Source organism: Leuresthes tenuis, unplaced genomic scaffold (assembly GCF_036924035.1).
Source record: "Leuresthes tenuis unplaced genomic scaffold, fLeuTen1.0.hap1 SCAF_14, whole genome shotgun sequence".
Classification (NCBI taxonomy): Eukaryota; Metazoa; Chordata; class Actinopteri; order Atheriniformes; family Atherinopsidae; genus Leuresthes; species Leuresthes tenuis.
Window position 1 is genome coordinate 8,408,313 of NW_027325368.1, and position 12,673 is coordinate 8,420,985.

The 12,673-nt window shown below is 39.5% G+C and overlaps 1 protein-coding gene across 6 annotated transcripts in view; it reads right to left on the reverse strand.

Moving 5' to 3' along the window:
* Positions 1–12,673, reverse strand: part of LOC140268994 (receptor-type tyrosine-protein phosphatase mu-like) — a 158,191-nt gene that overhangs the window by 38,642 nt on the left and 106,876 nt on the right. For 4 of the 6 annotated variants that reach the window (XM_072364012.1, XM_072364009.1, XM_072364010.1 and 1 more), the window contains 3 exons: positions 6,357–6,574; positions 3,090–3,170; positions 2,381–2,407 (listed from right to left, as the gene is read on the reverse strand). In XM_072364012.1, coding sequence (XP_072220113.1) covers positions 2,381–2,407; positions 3,090–3,170; positions 6,357–6,574 — 326 coding nt within the window. The remainder of the gene's footprint in view (positions 1–2,380; positions 2,408–3,089; positions 3,171–6,356; positions 6,575–12,673) is intronic. The other 2 variants (XM_072364013.1, XM_072364011.1) reach the window with 1 other exon arrangement.

Sequence of the window (12,673 nt, forward strand, 5' to 3'; positions counted from 1 at the left end):
TCAGTCAGAAAATCCTCAGAAAGATGCTGTAAAACAACAAATTAACTTTGTTTACTGGCAGTACAGTATGCTGGTTTGGGCTTCGGCTCATGTTGCGAGTCAGACTCCATTCCAGTTCTGTCATACTGTGATCCAGTCAGTGGCAGACATGAGGCACAGATGCTGGGGGGAGCCAGCGGACGATGGAGGGGTGTCCAGAAACATGGAGGAGGAGGATGTGAGGGGGTGCGGTGGGCCACAGTGAGCATGTTGCAGCAGGCACCGTCAGAAGCATCACACAGACAGAGCGTGGATTCAACCCCTGCCACCCATACTTCCCCGAATCATGAACAAAAAATAAAAACAAACCTAAAGAAAGAAAAGAATCCAGGAGGGAAGCGGAGATGGAAGGAGAATGCATGGGGTGATGCTGCCATGGGGCACGGTATGTAATTTGACCATGCTAAGCTAATGGTGGTTTGGTAGCACGGTACGAAGGGTGGTGAGATGCTAACATGTCCACTTGTCATGCAATAAATGTCGTAATGCCCATGTCAGAAGCAGCCGCTCAGTGTTGGCTTGCTTTCTGAGTAAACACCGCCTCCTTCCCCCAACCCATTGCCCACTTGGGAAAACTTACCATTAATGGGCACTTTTTAGATAGCAGATACATAAGAGGTTACGTATGTAAAGAGAAAGAGAGGAGAAGAGACAGGAGAGAGGGGATAAGCAACAATACAGCATGAGAACCTGTTACAGTAGTGTTTTAGAGCTACGCTACAGGGCAAGATCACATGCCTTCTCAGTTCAAACTACCTAGGTAGAAAGCCTAGTTGGGGGGGTAGGGATGTTGAGTGGATGGATAGGGCAATTTCAACAGTGCAAGACAAAATAATAATAATAATAAAAAAGCAAAACAAACAAAAAAAAAAACAAGGAAGTCATGGATTTCAGGGGAGAAAATATTACTGAAATACTGATCGCCTCCAGAGCCAGCTGTTTTGTTTCAAATCTGTGACTTTCATAACTTATTGATGCCAGTTATTTTTTGAGTATTCTGACATTTTAAATGTCTCTGTCTAATTACTATAATTATATTTGAATGTGCTTGCGGTTACACCTGTATTTACAGCATTTTCTTTTTTCGAAGGAATGCGCGGTGAAATCAAAATCTTCACCAATCCTGTACGGTCTAATCAGTTGTGATCGTTAACCTCAACAGATGAGAAAAAGCTATGACTGAATGTGTCACAACTGAAAGCATGTGACCTTTTCTGGCTGCTGTAATTTGATGTTAATTGTTTCACGCTTCATTAAATGTGGAACTAGCAGCTGTCACAGAAGTGGTGATGAAAGATACTGCTTCAAGTTGCATTGATGTGGAATAAAAAGGCCTAACTGTATGTTGTGCTCTTAAAACATGCAGCGATGCTGCAAAGCCGGAGTAGAGCTGCTTACTCCGTCTTTCTTCTGTGGCCTTGAGTATTTAATTATTACAGTTCTAGTGCCCCACTTAGAAGCATCTGCTCGTATAAGATGCTGCACTTTAGGCTGTTCTGGATATTCAACAACGGGCAGCAATAATTAACAAAAAAACAAAATGCTTTTCACAATTCTATTTTATCGCTGAACAACATGTACAAACACTGGCAAAAACAAAACCAAAACAAGTAGGTCGATAGCAGTTAGCCAAAGGCAGGGGGAGCAACATTAAAAAGAATAATAGAAAAGGTTGTTGTTTTGGAGGGAGGGAGGGGAGTTAAATGTGCAGTGAGGAGAGAGGGGAGGAAGGGGAGGGCAGCACAGCTAATGCTAGACTTTAAATGTTCAGACCGAATGCATCCCGTTTCCGAAATTTTTGTTGAGCGGAGGGTCTAAGAGACAGCGTTTCTTGCCTCCCTATTGCACCGTTTGTCTGTTGTCTTTCAGTGCGGCTGCTGTGGCTTCAGCATGCTGTAGCCCTGGTTGCCAGGGCGAATTGCCGCCCCCTTGTTGCCCCCTTAGACACTCCCCCACATCCAGTCCACATGTCTGTCCATGCATATGAGAGGTCAAACACATAAGTGACATCACACGCACGACACGCAATGCGGATGGGATGGAGTGAAGCCAGCCTCAGCCCAGGAGAGCCCCTCATTAGACAGGGAGGGAGAGGAAGTGGTGGGGGAGGAGGATGGGAGGGGGAAGCAGCAGGCAGGTATGAAGGTGAGGAAGCCATTTTTAGTAAAGAAACAAACAATGAAACTAAAATACCAAAAAAAAAAAAAAAAAAAAAACGGCCATTTTTTGGGCTCACAGTTAAGTCTTCAAACAGCTTATGAATGTAATGCAGTGTAACTTTCCTTAGCATAAAGATAATCACATATAATAAACAACAATCGAAAAAGGAAATGTGTCTCACCTAAGATAGCAGTTGGCACAAAAGGATCTGTTCAAACCCCCAAAACAAGTGCAGAAGTTGGAGGAGGAAAAAGAGTTGCAGTACATAAAAGAAGGAAAGACAACCCACAAAACCATCAACAAAAAACAATGGACACTTTTTTCTGGTTTCCTGCCAAGCAGAACAACAAGAAATGTATGATATTTTCTGGAAAAGCTAATCATACAGTAAGTTTAGCTGATTATAAATCTAGCTGCCCTTTCCTCCATCTAATAAATGAGCTGTGACGTGATTACATAAGACACACAATTATGGATATTATTTGGTAGAAACTGAAGCTGTAATTGAACATCTAAAATCCATCTTGGCAAAGTGCTATAAAATAAACCCAGAAATGTAGCAGGGTGTAAACCCATCCAAAGTTAATTCATCTGCTTTCTCATTTGTGAAATCGTTTTCTTATTTTTAAAGCACATATCAACACTGCTGGGTAAATTCATATCATACATTACAGTATTAGCTTGTAAATTACATAAAAAGGAGGTCTCACCCAAGAAAGTGAAACTCATTAAAACTTCTTTGAAAACATTGTCTCTTATTAATCTGTTGTGACACTTAATACAGCTTGTTTGTTAATAACTTCATTTGTCAACATCGCTGTTCAGACCGCATGGAAACCACTTTTTGGTCGGCAAACAGGATTAATCAGAGGAAAAGAGCGTTCGTTTACCTGGGTAGTACGAGTTGGTGGGGATGGATGAACTGAGAGTGTTGGCTTTGGGAAGTGTGAAGGAGGACGGTGACGACCCAGCTATAGATGGAGAAAAAAGAACACACAAAAAAGCCATCAATACTCTGTTATTGTTAGTGAAGAAGGAAGGATGCAGAACCTATAATGTAAAAAACATCATTTGAGTCTAGTTTTTAATAGTTACAGATAGTATAATGGTTTCCAAAGCAGGGGGAAATCACATTAAATCTAAAAAGAGACTGAGATTAAAAAAAAAAAAACAGCAGTCAGAAATGGATTCAAAAAATTGTATGATGGTTGCTGGGGTTGTATGTGTTGTCATTATGTCCTTTTTTAACTGGATAAATAGAGACGTTTGTATACCTAAACCAGTGATAGTGATGGTCACGAGTCTCTTCCGCTGTTATTCTGTGGGAAAAATTGGGAACCCCTGTTGTAATGGATGACTTCCAATTGCACGGCCAGATGCCACAACAGGTAGGCGAGTACGTTTTTTTCGTGCGTGCTGCACAAAGCAATCAGACATAAAACTTTACTAACCCTCTGAAATCTGAGTTGATTTGGTTGGTGTTTGCAGACTTTCAGTGTAATCATTTCTGCATCAGTTGTCCTTTCTTTCCCAGCTCAGACTCAGCAAAAGGTCTCATTTTGTCAATCAACACAAAATGAGGGAAAGAAAAGCCACTGTGCATAGTGTAATAAATCTCCTACAGGGACACTAGCTGTGAGTCAGGGCTCTGTTTTGCAGATGATGCGCAGAGGGCGATAAGCATCATAAGCTACACCTAGGCCCGGTGTATTCTGCTCTATAAGACCTTCTTTTTACTTCTGTGTCTCCTCGCTTGGGCCGACACATCATGGCTATTTTACTGTACACGCCTCAAACATTACTAAACATCTATATATACTTTACGTTACTGATATGGTGATTTTTAAACATCTATTTTTCTGTGTCAATAGGTCCATGTGACACGATTCAGGTTAGATATGAATTGTTTTAGATGGCAAAAATTCATGTCTTATTCTTCTGTTGTCCCTGGTCGAAGCAACCGTTAGCCAAAATCAAACCTTTGTATATCCTCACTAAAAATATAGTTAATTCAGATTTCAACATTTCTTTTAAAAGCAGATTAATGGCTCTCATACACATGCATAATGCTGTGTGCAATTCCCCTCTCTTTCCTTTCTTAACATTCTCTTAAGTCAGTTGCTTTAAAAACACATCATCAAATGCTCTTAAAAGCTTGTTCAATAGGGTCACAGGCATCTGCTTTGGTGAGGTGGAGCGTGCTAGTTTGATTTACTGAAATCCCTGAAATGTGACTCGGTAAAACATATTAACAGCAGCAGCAAAAAAAGGAGAAAAGTCTGGACTGTAGTTCATTTCCATCTAAAGCTTTTTAATATTAGACATCAGAACTAAAGTTTTAGCTGAGTGCACTGTAATGAGAAAGGTTGAGTGTAATTTCTAATGAATAGAAATCTTCCCTTTTAAGAATGAGTCTGTGTTAGTTCTTCTTTAAAAAGTTGCATCATTGGCTGTAACTTATGGCTTCAAAAATATTTTTCAACTTGGCTTCCAAGTTCTTGAAGCCAAGTATTAAAAGTGATGATTAAATCAAAATAAAATGTCCAAAAATGGTCAAACTGAAAGCAATCATTTACTAAAGCTTTGAGAAAAATGCGATGTGGTTTAAAAATTCAAGTGCAGTTGAAACTTGACAGATTCCCTCTCCACCACCTCTCCTGCTGTACCCGAGTAGAACAGTAATTAGATGGGCAATAGAGTTACTGTCAATTCCTCCCTGGATTGTCATCATGCAACATGAACAGAACTGCCAAGCCAAGCAGGGTTTGGGTTATGTGAGCAGTGTGTTCAGGACCATAATCTGTCAAGCATGATGTTTGGAGCCAAAATGACACTTCTGACTGTAATGTAAGGTCATGGGGAGTGAGAGGGCTTTACACTGACAGGCAAAGTAAGAAGTAACGCATTTAAATAATTTGTGCTGGCAGACAGAGGCCCGGACTGGAACATCTACGCTAACAGACAGTTAATCAAGGTCAAAGCATCTTTGGGGCTCAGCTCCCGCAGGGTTGCAAAGACAGAGGCTGTTGTGGATTTTTAATCTGATGGTTTTGACTGGGATTATAGCAGGTCAAGCCCTGGGTGCAGACTTAGCTGAGCTGTCCATCAACAAAGTATTAAGTGTAACCTGGGACGGAGAAAATTAATAGGTTATCGCACCAGAGTGCATCTAGTATGTGTTGTTTGTTTCCTTCTTTTCTTGGACACTGCACGGTGCTGAAACTAAGACCTCATGACAGACTTCTAGGAGCTCTAATGTTTACTGATAAGCTCCGAGTCCAGTTTGGGATTTCAAGATGCCTTGATTATTGATCTGAATACCAGACTGCCTTCAGGTTGTTAGCAAGCATTTACTCAACAGTTTCCACAGCTGAGGAGCATGTACTATTGGAGGAATTCTTGTTGTAAAATTAGAGCACTGCAGATTTAAGTTAACTTTTAGTCAATTAAACAAAATAAACATTGGAGAAATTAAAGAAATTTTAAAGGGAATGTGTGAAAAGGGTGGAACAAACTCCTGAGGGACGAATTATTCTTTTACTTCCAAGTATTTTACGTCAGATTAAATATAAATTTTGCTCAACTATTTTGAAAAGGCTGTGTCCCTGTTGACTTACAGCACTGGTAACAACGGGAAGTTTTTCAAAAGCTACAAAAATAAAGTCAGATCATTTGTAGAGACTGAATTAAGTCTCAGTTAGAAAAGAAAAAAAAATCAGAGTCAAAAGAGAAGGCAATTGTTCATTAAAAATTCATTCTGAGCACTAATTTATGCAACTGGATTGGATAAGTGATAGAAATTAACAAAAGTTAATGAGAAAAAGTTACAATCTTTGGACTGGTTTTCACACCCATTGTTCTGCAAAATTTAAGATTTAGTAGGAAAATGTAAAAGAAATGCACTTGGATTCCAGCTTTAGATAAAAAGCAAAGACTGAATTGAATTTAATATCGAAGATTCTTTTGAGATCTTTTTCTGAACGTTTTCCAAATCAACAGTGTATGAGAAACAGCCTGCACAGTTTCAGATTTCGTGGGGTGAATATTTCCTGTGCAGTTAAGCTGGATTCCTTTCTCACCGGAGCAAAGTAAATTAACTACATCCACGGTGCCTGCTGTGCGCGACTGTGCAAAGACACAGGTACAGCAGGTCTTACCTCGGCCGTTGAGGGTGAGGGTACACTCGCTACGGCCGTTGAGTGTGAGCGCACACTCGCTGCGGGTGGTCAGAGTGTGGTTATGTGTGTCCATGAAGGACAGCGCCTCATCACAGTTGGTACCCTGCTCTGTGTAGCTCTTGTCCATGGAGTTGACCATCACTGTCATCTCTTGGCGTGTGCTGTTGAGTGTCTCCTTACGCTTCTTTGCCAATTTCCTTTGTTGAGGGGAAAAAAAAAACAATCAGACAAAACCCACAATGGCAACGCTTGAATTGATCAGATATGAAGCCGGTAGCAATGACTCATAGATGTAATGAGATGACTGAGCTAATGTACCCTGGGCTGTGGCCACATTAGGTTTTATTAGGCACCAGAAGCTTTTTCAAGCAAAGAAATATAAATCCTTAGAAATGAGGAAAGGTGTGACACTCTAACCCAAATACATCAGTGGCCCTGATGATTTAAAATTAGCTATAGTATTTTAGGATGGAAGAATTAGAGTTGTGAACAATGAACTGAAACAGTCAGCCTGCTTTTATTGACCTACTTGAAGTTAATATGTTGGAGCCAATAAGCAAGTTGCCCCCGATCAAACACCATTAAAGCATTGGGCTCACACAAACATGAACACAAATACCATCAAGACACCAGTTCTTCATTTGGAAAAGGTGCTGTAAAGCCTCTCTTATCTGCCTCTTGATGAAATACAGAATCAGATTAAAGAATTCACCAATTTGTGTACCTGTCGGGGGCTCTGCACAGTCAAGTCTGCACATTTTATTACCTCAGTATTGTAGGCTTTGAAAAGTCTTTCTAACAAAACATTTAATTTAAAACAAACTTTTGACTTCAGACTTGTCTGACTGACAAGTGATTTGCTTGATTGTTTTAAACGGTCTGAAAAACATTCTTTTCCGAACATGGCGTGGCTTGAGGTATGCAAATATTGGTTGTTTTGGTCACATCTTTGGCAGTAAAAGCAATACAACCCCACAATGAATAGCAGATTTTAACATTATTGAATTGGATGCTGTTAGCCATAAGCTCCCTGACATGAAGTCCTTCTTTGGGCTTTGGTTATACTTTAGTGCAAACCAGAGGTCTACATTCATACAATCTATGATGCTGAAATATCAGTCAATACCTTTGATAGTGCTGAATATCAGCATGTGTTTACTGTAGGTGCAGCCTCATTTAGCTACTAGCATAACTGTAATATATGTTGAAACACACGGTGATGCTGCTTGTTTGTACTACCAACAAACTATTGTATAACCAAACACTTCCATGAATTTTAATAAAAATAAAGCTCAGTCTGCTCTGATTGGTAAGCTGAAAAGGGTCCTGATCAGGCCCCATCCACCGTTTCCCATCAGTTTTGGTAAATCTCGGATGGTGAGAAAGTGGCTACTTGAACACAAAATTACAGACCCCCAAGTGCAAGAAGACAAACATATTTAACCATTTTCTAGGAGCCAAACCTTAGATTATCATAAAGAATTGAACCAAAACAAAACTGTTCTTTTTCTTGGGCCAGATGCTGGTGTTTTAGTGTCATATAAGAATGTTTACAAATCTAATTAAATTTCCAGGCTTTTAAAAACACTGGGCATTACACTTGAGCTTGTAGATCTGTCCATCTTTGGAAAACCAGAGCAAGGTGGACTCCAGTCTTATCCCTTTCTTTATGGGATGTTTTTTATTTTGCCAAGGAAACAGGAAAACCTGGAAGTTTGCCCGCTCAGCATGTCGGGGACTGATGCACTAACATGCATGTGCTGCCACAACACAAAACAAATAACGATTAAGGTTCAAAATATATTTGTATCATATATAGTCTGACATCTGCACTAAAAACAAATTTAAGAACCCTGTCGAAATGCGTTATGCCAATGTTGACCTTTGACAGTATGGAATAAGAAGTTACTTACATGAGAGAATTTTCCCAAGGCCATAAATATTGCATCAGATTGTCACCCTGATGAGTTAACTCTATTATAGCTTCACATATGATGGACAAAAGCAGAATGGCAAACAGCTTGAGAGGGAATATGCTGCAGCATTAGCCATATCTGATGCTTGCCACTGTTCTGTAGCTGGAGGGGAGCGAGTGGTGTAAAAATTAACTATGGCAACCCTCACACTGATCCTCGCACTTTGTTACTCTCTGCGTGACCCATCTCCCTATTTGAATTGAAGTCTCTCTCACGGACAACTGCTGTCTAATGATGCACTCCTGCTGCTTTGTTTTCGCAAATCTCCTCTGTTTATTCAATTTTGTCGCTGTCTGATGCCATATGGCAACAGGCTCCCACTGCCTTCAAACAGCCATTTGCTCTAAAGGCCGCAACGTGAGGCTAATAGTGGATCCGTTCTTCAGAAACCAAAGTGACAAAGTAGTGACATTTTTGTATGCCCACATTTTGTCTTTAATCTGCAATTAGAGCTGGGAACAACATGGCAATCTTGTTTCTTTCTTTCTTTTTTTCTGTTATAGCTTCATAATGTAGTGAGGAGTGAGAGGAGGAGGGTGGCTGTGCATACCCCAGGCAATATTAAGACTGATTCAGCACTGTGTGCACTCATGGAGAAGACTATTAAGAACAACTATAAGCCATGTTTTAATACTATATCACTGTTCCTGTTTCTGCGTCTGCAAAGACTTGGATTTCCGCTTTCCTGTTCTGCGTGACAGCTGAAGCAAGAGCGTTGAAGATAAAGGAGGCTGCACAGAAGCCAGTGCCAAAAATGAGGAAAGCGGCAGCAATAGTGGGGTGTTTGCAAAGCACTGTGGGTGTTAGATGAAGATTAATTGGCATGCTATTCTCTCCTCATTTGTAAAAAGGGAAAATTTAATGATAGATGACTATAATACGGAGTCTGATATGCTGAGCTAGATAGCAATAGGAAGTGTACAGTTTGTGAGTGTTGATAAATGTGGCCACTGATGATATCCTGGTTAGTTAGCGTGAAGTTGCATATGGAAAGATCTTAACTAGAATTTATAGGAGTGATTGCTTGGAAGCATGCCCAACAATAAAACCACACATCTCTCAGCACTGGATGCACAGGGTGTAGGAGAAAAACGGGACAGACGGAAGGGATAGGTGTTTGCAAAAGTAAAGAACTAAGCAAACATCTCAGGTAACTATTATTAGGCAACTCTCATTAGAGATTCTCTGCAGTTCAGTACATGACAGACCTGGCATCTGAGCGACCAACCCTGTAAGTTCAGCTACAACAAAAAGGAAGCAGCACGGGTTGTGTCTCAGAATGCCAGAATGTCTGTTCAGTGGGAGTTAACACTGCGGCAACTTCTAAAACAGGAGCTTCAAAACCTCAAGCTCAGCATGGCGGGCTCATTTCAGCACCGGAGCAGCCGAAACCTTGTGACACTGTGGCAAAAAAGGCTTCATTAACGATTCACACACTCACATCACTGGTGCATGGGCATATGTGTGTTTTACTTGACTGACATCCAGCTGGGGAGGGGCAACAGAAGTATCTTTGATTAAGCCAGTGGGGGCATTTTAGTTGTTGTTTGTAAAGAGTAAAGTTTCAAATGTGTTCCTTCATTCATCTTTAAAACTATGTTCAATCAGATTGTGTCATCATTCTATCAGTCTACCCATGGTTTTAGAGGCAAAAGCTATGTCTTAGTTAAAAATTGTAATCTGATGGCAGTTTAACTGGAATGCTTACAACATTAACATTTTTTCTTAAAAAGTAATGTGTCTGTTTCCCTAAAATTACCAAGCAGCACAATGGGTGGCCTTCGGTAGGATTGCACAAACACAAAAGCGTTGACGCTTTTGATGATTGACCATGGTGATAGAGATGCTCAGCTGGTGCCGGCTCTGCTGCTGGAAGACTTGGCTCGACTTTCCACCACAAGCAAAAGTGAAACAATACACCCACAATTCCACTTGGCAGAGGATGATGTCGCCACATTCAAAGTGAATGAGGAGCTTTAGTTGTGAATGAAGAAAATGATTAAAAATCATGACAGTGAAGCTCAACTTCTGGTATTCAATTAACCATTAAAAAATAATCTCTGCCTATAAAGTTATGCATTTAATTTTTTTTTTTTGTTAAAGTAACCGTATTATTTTCTGTTATTAAGTACGCACATTTGTTTGCATATTAGTCTCCGTCTCCACCCCCTGCTCCACCACTGCATGCTGTCAAATGTGTTCAACCAATGCAAATGATTCAAACCACATAATGACAAGTTGTAATTCAGCCGCACTTGTTCCAAACAGAAATTAAAGCTGAAGAAAAATAAGTCTACTAGTCCATGTATCAGAACAGTAATGTGTTTTATGTATTGCTCTCTGCAAGAACATATCAACTTGACAACAATATTAAACAGCGTATAAGGTGTTATAGTGTCTAATTAACTTTATTAATGAACAAGACCTCTGCCAATTCCTTACACTGTATGTTGATTGGATTGTTATTTTTCTTTTTTACATACTGTACATGAATCTCTTGCTATTTGCATTTTTGAGACGGTTGTTTATACACTGAGCATCCAAGGAGAAAATATCCAGTTCTCTATTTGGTAATATTAAAAACACAATAGGGACGAGTGCGGGTAACTGTAACTGACTTTAAGTCAACAATGATTACATTGTCAACAAGAGGATGGAGGCTTGATGGTGGGAGAAGGTGGCGGAATTTGAAATGCTAACACAAGCAGTTCCAGTCTGCATAAGGATTTTGAAGTTCTTCCTTTTGCTGATGTGGGTCTTAAATAAAGTTCCTGAGAATGAAGCTGCTTGTTTTGCAGAATCTTGCTAACAAACATAGAAATAGAATTATCACATGCTTTCACTTCAGCTCTTGCCTTGGTGGAGAATATATATGTATATATGTTGCTTTATTTTATGTATTCGATATTTAAATATACAGCTCTCATACTCAAAACGACTGATTATTATTACTGACGATTTTAGCCTTGATGTACCTTGATGCTACAAGATGTCGAAGCTAAATGTGCTCAGATTTTGTTTGCGATAATTTAATGTATCATATACTATACGTAAGAGGTATTTTGAGGTTTAAATTGATTACTGACATGCGCTACACTCTGAGCAGTCACCTATGAATATACTAAACTATAGAATGCATCCAAAACAAATGTTTTACAGTGAAATCTTAAAGCAATCTTCCCATCAGCCACTGACTTGACATCTTTTGTGCTACAGATTTAGTTATTTCTGTGTGTGTGTAAGTGACACACTGCCTTAAAATTCACCCATTTAAACTAGAATCTTCCTTGCATGACATCCCCTCGGCCTGCTTGAGGTGGTCTTCCTCCTCCCTCTTCCTTATCAAGATGCAGAGCTTGTAGGTGTAAAGCTCTGCAAGGCTTGTACCAATTAATGTGATTTTTGCAGCATGTTCGACTTGTAAGGTTTAATGAAGGTGTTTGCCCGGAGCACTTTGTGTTATACATTGTACATTTACTAGAACTCCCTTTCTCCAATGGGAGTGATTATGAAAAATTAGATTTTTAAAAAAAAATGGGATAATGATTTATGTGTATGTTTATTTTCCTTTTTCAACAGAAATTAAACCAAATAGTCATCAAAGTTTATTAGAAAAACCCTCAATGTCTAATTGTATTGAGATCTTTCTCTATTCTTTCGTTGCTACAACATTGCACCAGTGCTAAATTATGGTTGAACCACAGCATGAACTTTTTTAACCATTTGAGCCATTCAATAAATGCACACCTAATAGGATTTACAATAGAAATTGGAACCTGCCAGCTGGTTACTTTTGATTAAGATTGTTCTTATGTACAGTAAGCTGACATAATAAAACACCATACAGAAAAAAACACTCCCAGCACCTGTATTTACGCTCTGAATTCATTAATGAACATTTGGTGCAAACACAATGTCTTCAAATTGTTTTTTTATTTCAGAATAATCACTGCTATAATATTATCATCAGGAGGAAATACTCTGTGACAAAGCTCTCAGGTCATAATGGGACATAAAATTCTTAGACCATACTCAAAGTATTAGTTGTGTATCAGTCATGTCAATATATTTTTCAATAGCAAAAACAAACCTTATCATAATCACATTATGTTTTATTAGTCTCAAAGCCAATGCATATAAGAACCAGGGCCATGCATGTTAAACTAGCACACAGTAACTGGAAGGGATATAGCTTACATGCAAAGGAGCATTTTTGTTTTGTATGCTTAGTAGTGTCCAGCAAGCTCAAGGATTTGACAAGCACAATATCAACCTTCCCTATGTGCTCCCAGCTGCTCACATTGCCCTCACCGATTCTGC